At 49.2% G+C, this 19,253-nt stretch overlaps 1 protein-coding gene, 1 non-coding gene and 1 pseudogene across 2 annotated transcripts; all 3 read left to right on the forward strand.

The window, feature by feature from the left end:
• Window positions 1-9,615: 9,615 nt before the first annotated feature.
• On the forward strand, window positions 9,616-9,733 carry LOC123073181 (small nucleolar RNA snoR104). Its single transcript, XR_006435634.1, has one exon. It is a non-coding gene; the product is annotated as a small nucleolar RNA snoR104 (small nucleolar RNA).
• Window positions 9,734-10,403: 670 nt separating this feature from the next.
• LOC123065536 (uncharacterized) lies at window positions 10,404-10,754 on the forward strand. Its single transcript, XM_044488794.1, has one exon. The coding sequence runs from the start codon at window positions 10,404-10,406 to the stop codon at window positions 10,752-10,754; it is 351 nt and encodes a 116-aa protein (XP_044344729.1).
• Window positions 10,755-11,181: 427 nt separating this feature from the next.
• Window positions 11,182-16,626, forward strand: LOC123070396 (lysine--tRNA ligase-like; annotated as a pseudogene).
• The last annotated feature ends 2,627 nt before the right edge of the window (window positions 16,627-19,253 follow it).

Consider the following 19,253-nt stretch of genomic DNA (forward strand, 5'->3'; position numbering starts at 1 on the left):
CATCACATACGTGTATGTAGAGTCTGGACTAGTTCATAATCTGTTTTCAACATTTGTACTACTAGATAAGTAGTAATTCTGAACAACTTTGTGGCTTGCAAAAACCAGATTGCAAGTAATTCTTAACATCTTTGTAGCTTGCAAGAACATACTTGAAATCAGTTGACACATGACCCCCGTGGCAGAAGGCACTGATTAATGCTAATGATTTAGTAACTACAAATTTCTGTATTTTTCTTTGCCTTGTCCCGCCCAGCAATGTATTGTATTTGTCTTCCAAGACTGAACTTGGTGCCAAACATTGCGGCGCGAAGTAAACACATCACCCTGCCTGATGTGGTACTATATATAGTGAATAACCTAACAAGAAATCTGCTAACACACAAAGTAATTTAGTTCACATATGCATTTCTGTGTTTCTTTTGGACTTTATGTTTTTCTATGCATTTGCCAAATCTATATATTTAGTTTGAATAAGAAGTGAGGAATTAAGCATATATATTCGGCATGAGCCCCTTTAAATTGCTAGATGATAAGGAATGTTAACTTAATGGGTCTTGTGAATTGTAATATACTATTTAGTTTAACTGATGCAATTTGCGTACTAACTAGTTTTCACTTTCCCGACGTGGGCGCAGGGGTGATCGACGGTGACTAGCGTGGCCCGGTGGGCGTTGTGCTCTTCAACCACTTGGAGGCGGACTTTGCTGTGAAGCACGGTGGCCACGTCGAACAGATGAACGTCCAGGTGATTTTGACACCGGAGGTCTTCGAGGTGGAGGTCCTCGACGCCATCGTCCGGGGGAAGGAGGATTCGGGTACATTGGCGTCTGAACTCCAAGCCTTGGTAGATATATATAGAGAAGTGATTTGTTTAGGTTGGTGGTGGACCACTAGGGGAGGTACTTCGATGATGGTTGTGTGTCTAATGTTAAATGGAATCCTGAGATGGTTTTGTGACGTTGGTTAGCTTTGCAATGGACGTATTACCATTCATGAATACCACATCTAACTTTTATTTTTTTTTAATTCCTAAATTGTTAGTAGTAGCGTGGGTTAAAAGTGAGCGCTACTAGTAGTTAGGTTACTAGTTAGGTTAGTAGTAGCGTGGGTGTTAGCTTAGTAGTAGCGCGGGTGCACCCGCGCTACTACTAATCATTTAGTAGTAGCGCGGGTTTAGCCAACGCTACTAGTAACAGTTAGCTGTAGCGCCTTATTGGTAGCGCGGCTGTCCGCGCTGCTGATAGCCTAAAAACCCGCGCTGCTGCTAGCCTTTTCCCTAGTAGTGTCTCTTCCTGCGGGGCTCGCCGTCAACATCACCAGGGTCATCTTGTCTGATCTTATACCGCAATGCACTCCATACCGGGCATGCGTTCAAATCCTCGTACGCACCACGGTAGAGGATGCAGTCATTAGGGCATGCATGTATCTTCTGCACCTCCAATCCTAGAGGGCATACGACCTTCTTTGTTGCGTACGTACTATCGGTCAATTCATTATGCTTTGGAAGCTTCTTCTTCAATATTTTCAGTAGCTTCTCAAATCCTTTGTCAGGCACATCATTCTCTGCCTTCCACTGCAGCAATTCCAGTACGGTACCCAACTTTGTGTTGCCATCTTCACAATTGGGGTACAACTTTTTTTTGTGATCCTCTAACATGCGATCGAACTTTAGCTTCTCCTTTTGACTTTCGCATTGCGTCCTTGCATCGACAATGACCCGGCGGAGATCATCATCGGGCACGTCTGGTTTCTCTTGATCTTCAGCAGCTTCCCCCGTTGAAGCATCATCGGGCACATCGTCTGGTTCCTCTCGATCTTCAGCAGCTCCCCCCGTTGCAGCATCACCGTATTCAGGGGGCACATAGTTGTCATCGTACTCTTCTTCTTCGCCGTCTTCCATCATAACCTCTATTTCTCCGTGCCTCGTCCAAACATTATAGTGTGGCATGAAACCCTTGTAAAGAAGGTGGGTGTGAAGGATTTTCCGGTCAGAGTAAGACTTCGTATTCCATCATTTAGTGCATGGACAACACATAAAACCATTCTGCTTGTTTGCCTCAGACACTTCGAGAAAATATGCAAGCCCTTAATTTACTCGGAGGTGTGTCTGTCACCATACATCCATTGCCGGTTCATCTGCGTGCATTACATATAATTATGTGTGTAAAAATTAAGAAAATCAGACAAGTATCAAAAAGAAGATAAGAACAAGAGGCTCACCATGGTGGTGCCGGCGACGAGATCGACGAGGGCGATCAACGGCGGTGAAAACGGGGACGGGGCGTGACGGACCCCTAAATCTAGACAAATATCGAAAAAATGGAGCTCCAAGGTCGAGCTTCGAGAGGAGAAAGCTTAACTAGTGTGGCTCAGGCATTTCATCGAACACCTCATGTGCATAGGAGGTGAACTAGAGCACCCAAATGCCCTCTCCTTGCCGGATTGAAAAAACAGAGCACTGTGGAGTGCTCTGCCGCGGCGGTGGGTATATATAGGCCAGTTATTTGTCCCGGTTCGTGGCATGAACCGGGACTAAAGCCACCCCTTCTGTCCCGGTTCATGCCACGAACCAGGACCAATGGTTGTGGGCCAGCAGCGAGGACCATTGGTCCCGGTCCGTGGCTCGAACCGGGACAAATGGTTCTACACGAACCGGGACCAATGCCCACGAGGCCCTGGCCGGTCCCCTGGGCTCACGAACCGGGTCTAATACCCCCATTGGTCCCGGTTCTTGAAGAACCGGGACTAATGGGCTGGCCAGGGCCGAACGGTAGCCTTGTTTTCTACTAGTGATGGAGAAGAGAGGGGAGGGGGAGAAGACCCCCCAAGCCCTAGGAAACGACACTAATCCAGGACAGCCAACCATGAGTCGACGTGCTCACGGCAGGAGTTCTTCATCCGCCCTCTCCAAAGCACCGCATCTTCCCTACAGCAGGCCAGTGCATGCAGGAGGGAGGGTTGCTTCCACTGGAACACCACCGCGTTCCGATGTTTCCACAGGTGCCAGCAGCACAGCATTACAAACTCAGGCGTAGAGCGGACGACCAAGCACGCCGCAGCCGCCAACCGATCCAGACCTCCGACATCTGCACCAGCGGTTGCAACACCAACCTTTCGCCAGAACGCAGCCGCAAATGAACATGAGAGGACCAAATGGTCAGCCGTCTCCATCTAGTTTGCGCAGACAGGGCACCCCACCCCACTCGGCTCCACGATGTGTTTCTTAAGCAAGACATCCCTTGTGTGGATGCGATGCTGCATCAGCAGACAACAAAAGAACTTGACCCTCGACGGCGCACGAGAATTCCAAATGAACCCAGCGTACGTGGCGAGAGCACCACCGAACCGCATCAGGTTGTATAGGGAGGCCGCGGACAGGCCACCAAGCGGCATGGCAATGTGAAGGAGGGTCCAATCATCCCCTCCCGCCCGCCTCGGCGCAGAAGCAATCATCGTTGATACACAAGCCAGATCCCGCGCCCCGGCACTCATAAGGCGCGGGGCAAGGTGGCGACGCAGCCTGTCGCCCCGCACCTGCCAGACTGTGACCTCGACGTTAGTTGCGTGCGAGAAGAAGACGGGAAAGGGTATAGACAGAGCCCCGCATGGCAACCAACTATCAAACCAGAAGGAGATCGTGCATCCACCCCCCACATCCACAGTTGAGAAAGCACGGTAAAGAGGGAGCATTTTCACCCGGATCTTATCTTGCTCACCATGGCACGGCCACCGTGCGCCAGCAGCGACTTCCCGGCCGCAGTCCCCTAGACCCACTCGGCCCATCTCGATCGGGGGGTGGTGTGCAGACGATGGATCATCTTCATCAGCAAAAAATCATTTTGCGTAGCCAGGTTTCGGACCCCCAGTCCACCCTCAGATTTGGCCCGGCAGACACGCTCCCAGGCAACCAAGCACTGCATGCCCGACGCGCGTTCAGCCACATTCCATAAGAAGGCTCTCTGCAAGGCGTCCAGCTCGCCAATCAGAGCAGGGGGAAGAAGCAAAGCAGCCATGTCATAGGTAGGCAGTGCATCCAGAACCGCGTTGATCAGGACAAGACGACCGCGGGTGACAAGAGCCGAGCCGCCCAACCGGCCAGGTATTTATCCACTTTTGCAAGCATTGGGAGGAAGTCAGAGAACTTCAACTTCTCCCAGGACAGAGGCAGCCCTAGGTAGGTTTGGGGGAAAGAACCCATGGCGCAGCCCAACGCCCGCACAACCAGCTCCTGAGTCACTTGCTCGACATGGACCGGCACCAGCGTACTCTTGGAGAAATTTATCCGTAGACCGGTAGCATCCGCGAACATATCCAAAATCTGGCGGAGACGAGCTGCCCCGGCTTCACAGGCACGCATGATGATCAGTGTATCGTCTGCGTACTGGAGCACTACAGCGGGGGCACCAGGCACCAGGGGTGCCGCATCACGCCATCCTGGCGAATCAGCTGTTGTAGCACATCAGCCATGATCAAGAAGAGGTACGGCGAGATCGGATCACCCTGGCGGAGCCCACACTTCAGCTTAAGCCACTTCCCTGGCACCCCGTTGAGTAGCACCGCAAAATGGGAGGAGCTCAGGATGACATCGATCCAGTCACACCACACCGCCGGAAACCCTTGAGCTTCAGTGATAGCTTTGAGACTCTCCCAGTTGATGGAGTTGAACGCCTTGGAGAAATCCAGCTTCAGAACAACTGTGGGGGCAGCCCTTTTGTGACAGCATTGTATGAGCTTAGTTGCATAGACGAAATTTTCAGAAATACTTCTGCCTCTCACAAAACCAGATTGGTCCTCATCAACTAGCATCGCAATCTGCTTTTGCAACCTCGTGGTCAGCCCTCTGCATATGATCTTGACATCGCCGTTTTGCAGCGAAACCGGGCGGAAGTCCGCGGGGGTAGGCACCCCACTCGTTTTGGGGAGGAGGGCCACGTAGGCTCTGTTGATCCCATCAAGGGAGGCAGAACCGGACTGGAATTCACTGAACAGATTCAGGAGATCTCCAGCCACCACCCCCAGGCAGCTTGGTAGAAAGCAGGGCCAAGCCCATCTGGGCCCGGCGCGCTGGTGCGGTCAAGAGCATTGACGGCAGCCTTGATCTCAGACATGCAGAACAGCTCGATGAGGGGGGCCTCGTCCACCCGTGCTGAGTGGGAATACAGCCCGGCAAGGCAGAAACGCCAAACGGGCCGGCTGGGCCAAGCCAACAGGTTGGTGAAGAACTCCAGGAGCGCTGCGGCCTTGCCAGCATGATCGACCACCCGCGCCCCTTCAACTTCTAGGGCAGGAATGGCGTTGCTACGGCGGCGGTGCGAGGCGGAAGCGTGAAAAAACTTAGTGTTTTCATCCCCCTCACACACCGCGCATCGCTTGCCTCTCTGGCGCTAGTGCGCGCATTGGCGAAGAATTGAGGCGGCCAAAGCACACCGCGCATCATGTCTAAGCAGCATCTCATCTGTAGACAGAGAACGGTACTCCTCCCAAAAATCCATCAGCATAATCAAGAGACGGTAGTCATTATCAAAAGTGGGGATGAACCGGTGTCGCTTTTTCCATGCCTTGGCGGCAGAACTAAACGCTTTCTTTTTAGCAGATAGAGCGCCGCAAGCACTTGTGCCTCGAACCGCGCCAGTCCAAGATGGGAGAGTGGACGGGAGAAATAACGGATTTGTCAGCCAGGTGTTCTCAAAGTAGAAATGAGAGGGTTTAGGGATAGTTGTGGAGGCCATGAGAAGAAGAGGGACGTGATCCGACGTGGCACGAGGGAGGGAGGAGAGGACCGAATCTGGGAAGGCCGCATTCCAGAAATTGTCGAAAAATGCTCGGTCAAGCCGAGCCAGGATAGGGGGGGTTTGTCTGTTCGTCCACGTAAAAAGGCGATCAGAGAGGTGAAGCTCATGAAGAGCCAGAGAGTTAATCAAGGCATTGAACTTGGACGCACACCTAGCATCGAAGTTGCCATTGTTTTTCTCACAAGGGAGGCAGATAAGACTGAAATCGCCAACCACAAGCCAGGCGACTGCGGCGTTAAGCGGTAAAGCAACCATATCGTCCACAAAGTCATCCACAAGAGAGTGATCAGAGGGGCCATACACATTAGTAATTTTAACGCGCAAATCAGAGGAAGAACAAACAAAGATGGTAGACAGAGAGAAACCTGACTCCTCGGAAGAAACCAAGGAGTATCGTGCCGGGTCCCAAGCCGTCACGATCCCACCTCTGCTACCATCAGCTAGCTTGGAGATAAAACTCGAGAGACGACCAGGCAAGAAAGAGATCGCCTTACCGGAGTCCAAGCTATCAAGCTTTGACTCCTGGAGGCAGGCAAAGCAGGGGTTTGCGGAAGCAATCAAGTTTTTGAAGACATCACATTTATCCCTAGTGCCCAAACCTTGGACGTTCCAGGATAAAACAGGCACGCTCCTAACATGATTACTCCCCATAACAACACTCCACACTAGAAGGAACAACCCTAAGACAAGCACGAAAGGGAACAAGGGGGCGGAGGATACAAGCCGACCTGAAGGAAGGCAGACAACCAGGGGAGAACGGCACCACCACAACTCGCCGATCCCAAGCGGAGAGCTAATCATCAATGTGGTCTTGCACCACAGCGAATGGGATGGAAGCGGCGGCGCACAGCCCCGCCACCTTTTTCTTGCTCAGGGGGGCAACCACAGCATCCAGCAGCTTGTCCTTGCCCACCTTGGTTTTGAGCCTGGGCGAACAGCCCGAAATAGCTTCTTTCAAGGCTTTGAGGCGGACCGCTTTGCTCTCAATGTTGATCCAGACCTCGCTCTCCTTCTTGGCAAGGCGAGCACTGTGCCTGGCGTCTCCCGCCACACCGAGGTCGCCCTTGTCAGGCCCGTCGTCCGCCAGCTCAACAATGGTCACCCCGGAGCGGGAGCTGCCGGAGCTGGTGAGGAGCGAAGAACCGCCCAGAGAAGGGACCGCGGCAGAAGCGGCGGGAGCCCTAGTCAGGCACAGGGGCCAGCCGACGACCCCCTCTATTCGTCAGGGAGGGGGGGAGCACCCAGGACACGCAGCACAGAGGCGAGGTGGCGCCCTCCCCCACGGCCACAGCCGCGGAAGAGAGGGGCCTGCACGCCAGCGCCCCTCCCGTGCCCTGCCGGAGTCCCTTGGAGGACTGGGAGGTTGTGCGCGAACGGTGGCGGTGGGTCGCGGAAGAACGGAATGTATTCGCCGCCCCTGGTGAAGGAGTCACCGGCCTCCCAAGCGCGGACCGGCCACACAGAGATCACCCTCACCCCCCAGCTGCAGCCGATTGGCTAGACATCACAGGGGACGTCTCTAGGGTTTCGGAGGCACACCACCACGCGAACGGTGGCTAGATCCCTCCCCGCCAGCACCATAGGGTCAATCTCCAGCACTTTGCCAAAGGAGGCGAAAGCAGCCGAGATGCCCGTCGGGTTTAGGTGCTCGGCGGGGAAGCAGGTGGCGGCAAGGAGGGCACACGTCCCAGCGTGCACATGCATGCGCCCGTACCACTCCTCACGATGCAGGTCGATGTGGGCGCCCTCGTGCGTGAAGGGTTGATGGCGCATGGCTTCTTCGCGATCCGCCGGCGAGGCGAAGCGGAGATACATGGCCCCGATCGACGATGGATCATCTACGGAAGGATGTGGCCGATGTTGCGGAGAAGAGCAGCTTGGACCGCCGCCGTGTCGTTGTGGAAGGCGCTCGGCGGCTCGATGGTGACCACCGCAAGCCGCAAGGCCGCCGCGTAGTCACCCTCCGGCATAAACACCTCCCCTGAGTCCTGGCGGAGGGACTCCGCCGCAAGGGAGCGCCCAGAAGACCTGGACGACTCCGAGACGGCCGACGAACCCGAGACGGAAGTGGGAACACTGCCCGCCTCCGAGCCCCCGCCGAGGACCGCGACAGGAACGGCAAGGCCGAGCACAGGCGCGGGCGCGACAGGTTCCGGGTGGCTGGTCACCGGCGAGGACGGGGCAGGAGAAGGAGGAGGCGACGACACCACAACAGAAGTGGAGATGTCGCGAAAACGCGGCTCAGGGATGGCCGGAGTCAACGCAGGAGCCGGAGAGCTGGGCTCCCCGAGCTCAAACTCGCCGAACAAGGCCTTGGTCGCCGGCGGACTGGACCCGTGGCGGAGCACAGATGGGTAGGGGGTGGTAGGGCGACGAGCTGGGGGTGGTGGCGGAGGGGGGGGGAGGAGAGGAAACGGTCGCCGGCCTAGGAGGGGAGGCAGCAGCAGCGGAGGGGGAGGGAAGGCTGCGACGGGTGGCCATGGCGCAGCGTTTGGAGCCGGCACGGTGCCCCGAGATGCGGCAGCGACGGCAACGAACGGGATCCCGGCAGGAGCGAACGTAGTGGCGAGTGGAGAGGCAGCGGTAAAAGGCAGAGAGCGATAGGGGAGGTATGGGCGGACGCCGGGGAGGTTTGAGCACCCGAGACGGAGAGAGAAGCGCTTCCTTGTACGAGCCGCAGCTCGAGAAAGACGGGGCAGTAAACGCTGGAGCGGCCTCCGCCGCGGAGCCATCACGCTCCTCGCAGTCAATGCGCAGCGGACAGGCACTACCGACGCGCGCAGTGTCGCTCGAGGAAGCGACCAAGGATGTCGGGAGATCGGGCGCGTGATGGGCGAGAGATCCAGCAGGAGTTCTCGGCGAATCAGCGATCGATACGATAGTAGGGAGACGCGGGAGCAAACCGAGGGAATTAACACCTGAGGGGACGGGGCACCAAATGCCCAAAAGGCTAGGCTTCCTAGCTCTAGGCTCGTGCGGAGTAACTCCCGGTTGGTGGCAACGGCGCCATCCCCTAGCAGTATGCGCGCAAGCCCTAGCCGCAGCAGAGTAGGCCGCCCCCCGCGAAACGAAGAGGGAAAGGTTAATGGCGTGCATGAGGCCAGGGCCAACGGCGGCGAGGAATTCAGCAATGGCTGGGCTAGCCACCGCAACCGAGAAAACCAGGGGGCGACCGGGGGTGACGGCAAGCCGTTCGTCGGGACCGCAGAAAAAGTAGGAGAGGAGACGCGCTACCCCGCTAGCAAAGAAACACAGCGCAGGGAACGGAGCAACAACCCATAGGACGCTGGGGGGATCAGGGCCGGCTTCCGGGTCGTAGGACACAGGAGAGAGGAAGGAGGCAAGAACGCGCTGACGAAACCCTACTCCAGGACGAGGAACTGAGGCACAGGGGCGAGCAAGCGACGAACTACCAGAAGAGAGCGGATGAGGTTTACCTCCAAGACTAGATCTAGCAGACACGGCGGCGGGGATGTCGCCGGGGGGGGGGGGGGGGGGGGGACGACATGGTGGTGGGTGGCCGGAGCGTCGCGGAGCGCGGCGCCCGGTATGTGTGTGTTGGGCGAGTCGCCCGGCGGGGTGCCCGGCGAGTCGCCAGACGAGTCGCCAGAGCTCCATATCCAGGGTTTTCCTAGTTCAGTCTGGAATTTAGCCCTGGGCATATATAGCAGTGCAATATGTCCTAGCTTTGCCTTTTGGTATTGAATATCCTGGTGGAAGTTTTGTATTTCATTGATTTCTGTAAAAGCAAAATACTTCTTGATTAAAGCAATTTCCAACAGTGGCTACACCCAACTTTATTTGCTGCGGAAGAAGGGAATGGTGGCATTCAAAGGACAACATGTCTACCTGATACAATCTTCCTAAAGTAAAATTTCCATTTCCTGCTTGTGGTATCTTTAGGAAGTTCTGCAAGTCTCAAATGAGAAAACATCCATGCTGGATTTGCTTTGATGTTCCTTCCAAAGATGTTTTTCCTGATTAATAACTCCTTTATGTCCATATTTAGTAATATCGTTTTCAGATTTTCTCCTCAGAGTTCAGTCCTTGGAGTATGTCAACTTGTTTAAATGGTGCTGCGGCTAGTCTTGAATAAAAGCTTTAGTAAAAAAAGGCTGAGAGTGGGACACTGGGACCAACCAACTAGTCTCTTATAGACTCTTTAACAATGTTATGCTGTGTCTGTATTACTACGTATGTGCTGACTAAAAATTCTTATGGACACTGGGACACAGTAACTTTCATGCTGCATACAAAAAATTCTTCAGTTTCAGCAATACGTTTTGAATTGATCACTATTTACTGGATCACTTTGTCACGTTCTCAACTGCTGAATTGTCACTGCAAGAATAATGAACTATGATGATCTAAACTGTAAACATGCTTTCCTTCGATTCAACTAACTATAAGCATCAAACTTGGATGCCCTTTGTATGATACATTATAAATTTATATGCAATCCTGGAGTTAGAATCTGAAACATATACCGCATTTTTTGTTGTGTACTAACAATAACCATTTCCGCAGTTTTCTGAAACATTGGATGTATTTTTGGCTAACTCTCTTTTCCTATTTCCTGGCTTACACAGATCAGCTTAACTAGCCGATATGGTTATCCCTGCACCAGCTAGGGCGCCTGCGATCACCAAGTTCCTCAAGCCCTATGTTCTGAAGATGCACTTCACAAACAACTTTGTGACGGCCCAGGTCATCCACACCCCATCGGCGACCATCGCATGCGCAGCGAGCTCACAGGAGAAGATCCTGAGGCCAAGCATGGAGTCGACGCGGGACGTGGGCGTGGCTGCGGCGGCCAAGATCGGGAAGCTGCTCGGCGAGCGCCTGCTGTTCAGGGGCATCCCCGCGGTGTCTGTCTCCATGTCGAGAGACCAGACGTACCACGGCAAGGTCAAGGCCGTCATCGATTCTCTCACAGCCGCCGGCGTGAAGCTGTTGTGAACGGCGGTAGCCGATCATCAGTAGCTGATTTCCGCCGGCTGTTTAGTCCTTGAAGTGAAGTGCAGATAAATAGTGCCTTCAGGCTTATGATGTTCGAACCTGTAACTGTCCCAGGCATCACAATACAGATCAACATGTTTCTGTTCAGAACACGGGGTTTTCCGACACGTGTCACAGGAATGAAATTGCATCTTTTGGAACACCTGCGTTGGGAATAATACTGTTACTTGGGAATCACGTATTAACGTCGTTGGATTCCAAGTCTTGAGACTTTTCAGGTCAAGTCTCCCATGCCCAATATAGTATGAGACCCTGAAACTTGACCACCACGGAGTAACATAAGGAGTACAGTCAGCTAGCACTCACAAGGAAAGATATACGTATTAAAGAAGGGAAAAGCAGCGGCCAGTCCAAGAAACGTGAAACTTCCTTTTATCTAATGGTGCATCAGCTCACACCTGCCGTGCCCCCTATATAAACGGGGTCACGGCCGCCGCGGAGGAAGTCAAAGCGGAAGGATCACCGGCGGTTTGATCGAGTTCATCTTCATCCTACAGGTGAATCCAACAAGTTCGAGTGAGTGGTGCTCCTGTTCTTCTCTTGGACGGTGTTCTTGCTCTGCTTTTGGCCATGCTTGTTTGTCATTTGGTGTTGATGCAGCAGCTGGAGACAGAGAGAGAGAGAGAGAGAGAGAGAGAGAGAGAGAGAGAGGGGAGGCAGATGGAGCAGTTGATGGAACAGGAAGGGGACAACATGGTATTTCAATCAGCATCTGCACTTGTCCTTTTTCTTGTTTCTAATCTCGATTCATTGGTTCGGATGGCAGTAACCCTCGAAACTCGTCTCTCAGGCCACTTCGGTTGTCTTATGATCTTAGTCCTCCGAATTTTCTCTTTTGCTTGTTGGTTTAGTTGTGCCGCATCCCCAAATCTTTTAGCTTGGTTGGTCACAAATGGTGTTTATCTTCTTATAGGATCTAGCTGGGGATGGCATCCTGCCACAACAACATGGTCCTGCTGGGGACGGTGAAGAAACAGATCCCACAGTCAGTTCTCCAAACTATCACCAGTAAGAAAATTATCAGCAGTAAGAAGCTTTGCTGATTCTGCTTCTTGCTGCAGCAATACTATGAAAATAGGCTGAAGATGCTTGATTCGCTTAGAAGCGCGGGCGTCGAGCCCTATCCGCACAAGTTCGAGGTCGCCATCTCCATCCCAGACTATGTGGCCAAGTACAGCAGCTTGGGTGCTGGCGAACATTTGCTGACTGTCACTGAAAGCTTGGCTGGTATTGATTATTACTATGTGAAAGCAACTGTAATTAGCACAGCCAAAGCTTTCTGCTTCCTGACATTATTTGTTTGTGCCTGCAAGGGCGGGTTATGAGCAAGAGAGTTTCCTCATCCAAACTCTTCTTTTATGATCTCTATGGCGATGGGGTGAAGGTTCAGGTCATGGCTGGGGCCAGGTATCAGTTGCTGCATTGTTTGGATCAAGATGATGAAATTAGCATATCAGATGCATTTTGTTTGTCATTTATAATACCTTTTCCTTTATATATTTTTTCCATTACCAAATACATGAAGTGATTTCTAGTTTCTTATCTCTCTGTTAGCTGCTCAGAGGTGGCCGAAACTGAATTCTACAAGTGCCACAGTGTTGTGAAGCGGGGTGATATTGTCGGTATAATTGGATACCCAGGTTAGTAAACTTGTGTACTTGTCCAATTTAGCAGTTCCTCCATTGAGGTTTATATCTTTTTTCTGTCTAAAAGCCTGAACAATGTTAGAGAAGTCCCTGAAATTGATTAGACATAAATTATGATAGGTAAAGCAATGTCATCGGGATATATCAAATGATTGCCTTCTAAATAGTACTCCCTCTGTCCCATAATATAAGAGCGTTTTTTACATTACACTGGTGTCAAAAACGTTCTTATATTATGGGACGGAGGGAGTACTTCTACTACTGTAAGTTTTATGAAAAAAATGTGTTTGTTGTACTCCCTCCGTCCGAAAAAACTTGTCCCAAGCTTGTCTCTCAAATGGATGTATCTAGCACCAAGTTAGTGCTAGATACATTCATTTGAGGGACAAGCTTTTCCGGACGGAGGGAGTAATAGACACTTAAGACAGAGTATATATATATATATATATATATATATATATATATATATATATATATATATATATATATATTCATGAAACTATCTCGTGCTTGAACCTTGTACTGCATCGATAATATATATTTTGTTCACTGAAACTATAGTTGATATTAAGGATTGGGAAATGACGTTACTACAAACTGTATAAGATGACTTTCCTTTCAGCTATTTTTTCCTGGGATGGTAATACTTTATTTTGATATGCATATCAGGTAGGATTAGCAGGGGCGAGCTTAGCATATTTGCCAGAAATTTAATATTGCTCTCCCCGTGCCTCCACATGTTACCCAACCAGATAACTGGGAGTTGCACTGCTGTTGCTGGCAAGGTAAGATAGGATACTATACAGATATTCCTGATCCATGTTATGATGCCATACTCGTATTACAAGAAACACCTAGAAAGCACAAAAAATTACAGCACCACTGCTGTTGCTGTTGCTGACAAGCACTGAAAATAAACAACCAAACCAGAGCAATCCCTCGGCTAAAGGAAAGGAAGGACAGAGGTACTTTATAGGCAAACAAATCTACTCTAAGAGCTATGTTTAGATATTTCACTGAACATCTATGAATTCATGTTTTTTTAATGATACAACATGTGGCATACAGTGTAGAAAAACATTATTAGCGAAATTGCTCCCATACTTCTCCAGAAGTAGAACGGCGTGAATATGAAGTCGACCAAGGGCGATTTGCACCAATTTAAGTCTGCACACTTCAGAATTTATGTACCTTCCTTTTCGGGGGAGTACCGTCCTGTCACGCCACATCATTTTCAGAATTTAAATTATTTATGAGATAGTTTAGATAATATTTAGGATTTGTACATGTTGTCTGATCACACTGTGCATTGTCAGCCTTATAGGTATGTACTCACTAAGACACATAAAAGAGGACAGATAAGACAATGCAGTCCATTTTTACCTGAAAATATTAATGTTGGATCCATCTATCTCAAATTTAACTTCATGGATCCATGGAAACTAATAGAGCATGCTTTCCAAGATATTCTACCTATACATCCATAAAATAGGTGAATACACCCTTTCAATATAAGGTGTTAAAATGTTGTGTCATTTTACAGACAACAAGAGCAAAGGTAGGGGCTGACTGTTGGGTTCCAGGAATAGGAAGGAACACTGAAGCTTATGTTTTGAAGGACCAGGTTAGTGTCACCATGAATCCATGATTCCTTGACCACCAAAACTCAGTTTTGCAACCACACTCTATACAGTCATCTTTGTTGAAAACTTGATATAGTGCCCAGTAAGGCAGTAATGCTTTAATACTTCCATATCATCAATTGCTGGGGTGCATACTTCAGTTATCTTGTTCTTGTGATCAGTTTTGAATGTTAGATCATAATTTCCTAGCTAGTTCCAACGATTTATCATCTATATACAGGAAACTCGCTACCGCCAGAGATATCTCGACCTCATGGTAAACCATCAAGTGAGACATATCTTTAGAACACGATCCAGGGTCATTTCCTTCATCAGAAGGTTCCTTGATGAACGCAACTTTTTGGAGGTGGGTCCTGAACCATTATGCATTCTCTTTGAAGTGCTTCTTTAAGAAAATGAAAATCATTCTCTTATTTGGCTAAATGGTTTCCCATCTTGGGGGTCATTGTCCAGGTCGAGACTCCAATGATGAACTTGATTTCCGGGGGAGCATCTGCAAAACCATTTGTTACACATCACAATGAACTAAACATGGATCTGTACATGAGAATTGCTCCTGAACTCTATCTGAAGCAGTTGGTCGTGGGTGGCTTGGACCGTGTTTATGAGATAGGAAAGCAATTCAGGAATGAAGGGATTGATTTAACTCACAATCCTGAATTTACAACATGTGAATTCTATATGGCTTATACAGACTACAATGACCTGATGGAGCTGACTGAAACCATTTTGTCGAGTAAGTACTTTTTTTAGCAGTACATAAATTTGGCTCATGTTTACAGCCCATACAGACCGTGCTGAATGTTAGGTGTTGCACTTAGGCTAGCAAGTACTACTCAAGTGATGCATCCATGGACCACTGGAATTAGTTTTCTTTATTTGATTGCATGGATGGGCTAGAAAAGTCGTCATATGAAATGCCTATCGAATTGTTATGAAATGTTTGTGTATCTAAGTTTTGGTAACTATGGCAGGTATGGTGATGGAGCTGACTGGTAGTACTAAGATAAAATACCATGCGAATGGAGCTGATAACCCTCCCATAGAGATCGATTTCACACCTCCTTACAGGTAGTAGATATGAATATGGTTTCTGAACATCATGACTGCACCTGTGAAATATGATTTGATATTATCTAAGTTGTTCGCTCACTTGGGTTGTTTGGAGCTTCTATGTTATTGTAGAAGGATAGATATGATGCAAGAACTGAAATCTATCGCTGGGCTTGACATTCCATTAGATTTGTCAAGCGACGAGGCTAACAAATACCTCGCGGCAACATGTGAGAAGTATGGAATCAAATGCTCGCCGCCTCAAACAACAGCACGGTTGCTTGACAAGGTTTCATTCATGTCTCCTGGACACCAGCCTTTGTTGGAACTACTTGTTAAAACTTGGCTTGTTTAACTTATCTTGCAACTTATGATTTCTCTGTTGAGTTTATCATAATCTATTAAGCCAAACATTCCATAACATCTATTGAGCATACTAGTTTCTTCTGTATCAGATTACTGGGCATTTCCTGGAGGCCACATGTGTGAACCCAACTTTTATCATCAATCATCCAGAGATAATGAGCCCACTGGCCAAGTGCCACAGGACTCAGTCAGGACTGACAGAAAGATTCGAGTTATTCATCAACAAGCATGAGGTAAATTCTGCTATTCTGCAACACTATGCGTTAATGCCGCACATTTTCCCCTAATTTATGAAGTGTAATTTGGTGTTGCTGTAACCTCCTGATAGGTATGCAATGCCTACACCGAGTTGAATGATCCATTGGTGCAAAGACAACGATTTGAAGAGCAGCTGAGGGTATGTAACCAGAAACCAAAACTTGCTGCTGAAACCTTCTATAGATTAAATTTCTATCGCCACGTTTTTCTGAAAACCTGCGTACCCTTCTGTGAAACCTTGCTTCCATCAGAGCCGGCAATCGGGAGACGATGAGCGATGGCGCTCGATGAGGCGTTCGGCACTGCTCTCGAGTATGGTTTGCCGCCAACAGGCGGTTGGGGGATGGGAATTGATCAGATCGCAATGCTTCTGACGGACTCGCAGAACATCAAGGTTTGTGCAACACCCCCAACCCCTCTTTGTAGTTCTTTTCTTTTTCACGACACAGCATTTCTCTGCCCAGCGACTTACTGGTTTTTGTGAATTTTCAGGAGGTTCTTCTATTCCCTACGATGAAGCCCCAACTACCTGGGTAGTAGGAAACCGCTATTTCAACTGAAGAGGGACAACACACAACAGTATTATATGTACATAATTAAGAAACATGCATGGTTTCACACGAGTGTTGTATCATTGTTGAAGACTGCTACTTGGAGTGTTTGATATTTGTGGATTTGTGTTTCATCATAACTTGCAAGTCTTGAAGTTTGTTGCACTACCGGTAGTGAGATTTCCCGATGTTCGCCACCGTGTAGCATGTCAATGCCTTTCTTTGAACGCGATGGTGAACCCAAAGCCACCATTCACAGGAGATTCTATCGCAGCCACCCAGCCTATTACCTTCACGGTGCCCACGCCGCTCCTCACAAAACTTATATGCACTCGTAGAGTGCCCGTGCGTTGCTACGGGCGACAATTTGCTACGGGCGACAATGCAGATAACCAGCATTCTTATACTCACAATGTTACTAATATGTTGACGATGAAAATGATATCATGAGAGCTGCATTCTTCCTCATCTCTCCACATAAATAGATATTTCTAACATAGTTCCACAAATTTCTTTTATTTCTATGATTGCTCGGGATAGGAGTATGCAAAAGAAATGTTGCAGGATGTTGCGCCGACCATCCCTTTAAACCTTGCCACCATCTCCGCCACCCGAGACCTCTCGTACCCTACATTCAAATCGATTAATCCACTGCCCATCTCTACCAACGACGATCCATCTCTGCTAATGGTTCTTCTTCCTCCCTCTTCGCTTTTTTTCTTCGTCCATCCTATTGACCCGCCCACCTCTTCGTGCCTAACCAATTGCCACTGCCACCCTATAGCCGGTGAGTGTTACCGAACGCCGCCCCATGCTTGAGTCGCCACCTCCGCCGGCGTCAATACCATCCATCCCTCTAAACCCAACCACCATCACTGGTGCCCATGACCGCTCGCACACCGCACTTGAGTCGGTCAACCCCTGGCCTCTCCTCCACCACCGACGACCCGCTGGTGCTACTATTCTTCTTACTCCCACCGCCCACCTTTTTCTTCATCCACTCTATCAACACGCCCACCTCTACGTGCCCAACCACTTGCCACCGACATCCATGATCAGCAAGTGTTGTCACGCACTATCCCGTCGCCCCCTATCAAAAGTCGCCGCCTCCGTCGCCAGCCAACCCTCTAAACCCTACCAGCATATCTAGGGCATGCAACCTCCCCGCACTCCACACTCCATTGCATTAACAGGTGCCTCTCCTTCACCGGCGGCAAGATGGCATGCCACATCATCTTCACCTTTGGTGAGGTCCTAATGCGCCATCGCCGGGGATGCCGCGGCCTAACATCCAGGGCTCAGGGCTGCGCGTGCATTGCTACCAAAAAAAATTGTCTCATCAAGAGCAAAGCACATTCCAAAAAACATCTTAATAAGCTTCAGTTTGTTCAAGCCTACTAAGCTCCAAATAGAACTCCAAAAATCAGGCTAACCATCATTGGTTTTATTTAGAGAGCTAAAGGTGCAAAGTTTACGCACATTAATCTTTACTCAAGAAATCTAGATAATTAATCTATACTCAAGAAATCTAGAGTTCATTATCGTTCATTCATTTAGCTTCAAAATGTACTCTATATACATGTGTCCCATGCCGTGATAAACAACAGATTGTCAAAAAACTTTCTTGTTCTCATTTTTGACTACAGTATGATCAACCAGAAGTTCGACCGCTATATCTCATAAGTCACAACACTTCGGCAGACCATCACCACTAATAAATAAAGGTAAATAGAGTAGATCAAACAAGGGGAAAGGATAAATCTGCACCTTTATCATTGAAGCGGTAAAAGATTCCAATATATGGAAAATTAGAGCCTTTGCCATGCCAATAAGCTAGTCGATGTTGCTAAGAGTCGATAGATGTTTTTTTCTGCATGGGTAGTTCTGAAATTTTGGTAGGAGTCAATAGATCATGTATATGTTTGAGGCAAACAACAGTTAGTTCCTAATTACAGTGAGTGAGATGTGTCTTCGGAGAACAACTAAAACTCTTTTGATTAAATGGAAGTGACACAATCCAGCCAGGAAGACAGAAACCTGACAAATAAAAAAAGGATACAGGCAAACTGCACCCACAACACACCACTTGATCATATTCATACAATAGTGTTGGCAGCATGCTGCCGGGCCTCTCCGGCCTCGTCCTGGTAGATAGCCTCGTCGGTGTCGCACTGTGATGCCTCTCGTCGTGCTGTTCAGCCTGGTGCTCGTGCCCCCCGCGCTCGCCGTCACTGGGTTCATCGCCATCAGTGTGCATACCTTGTTCTGATAACAGTGATTGAGTTATCATGTTTATTGTCCTGAACCTAGAGTCAAACAAAACCATGTTTCAGGGACATTCACACGCAAAGTAGAGATAAACAGCATGCATAACTTTGGCTAGACCGAACTGCAGTGTAGTTTGGTCGTACCTCAACGAAACGCCAAAGACGCCATCCGGCACCCATCCGTTGCATCCGGTGATCAAATAGTAGGACCTACAAACTGGTTATACACTAAAAAGCTAAGCATGCAAGATCAGTCTAAACCTAAAACAGATTTAGCAAACAGAACCACATATAACTCCCAAGCAAGGAAAGGTACCTCTGCATCAGTAGAACACCTGTGAGTTGCAACGGGTTGCATTGACGACTTTTTTTACCATTCAAGCACCCTTCTTCTCTTCCTTCTCCCAGCTAAAAATGTTTCTCCGAGTGATATGTCAATGGTTAAATTTACACTACATAAAGGAAGGCGAAATGGCTCATCATGAGATATGACTCACTCGTCTGTAATCATAAACATCATATTCTTGTTTCATCAAGCAACAGATAACATGGTTGTACACAATGGCCATGCAAAACTGGTAAAGAAAACAAACAATTGGACCATGGTATGTTTCCAAATGAAATTGATGTGCATTGCAATGGAAAGTATGGGACC

Source organism: Triticum aestivum, chromosome 3B, assembly GCF_018294505.1.
Source record: "Triticum aestivum cultivar Chinese Spring chromosome 3B, IWGSC CS RefSeq v2.1, whole genome shotgun sequence".
NCBI classification, from domain to species: domain Eukaryota; kingdom Viridiplantae; phylum Streptophyta; class Magnoliopsida; order Poales; family Poaceae; genus Triticum; species Triticum aestivum.

Bases quoted from the DNA above. Each gene is read 5' to 3' on its own strand.
- LOC123065536 (XM_044488794.1), top strand. From the start codon at position 10,404: ATGGTTATCCCTGCACCAGCTAGGGCGCCTGCGATCACCAAGTTCCTC.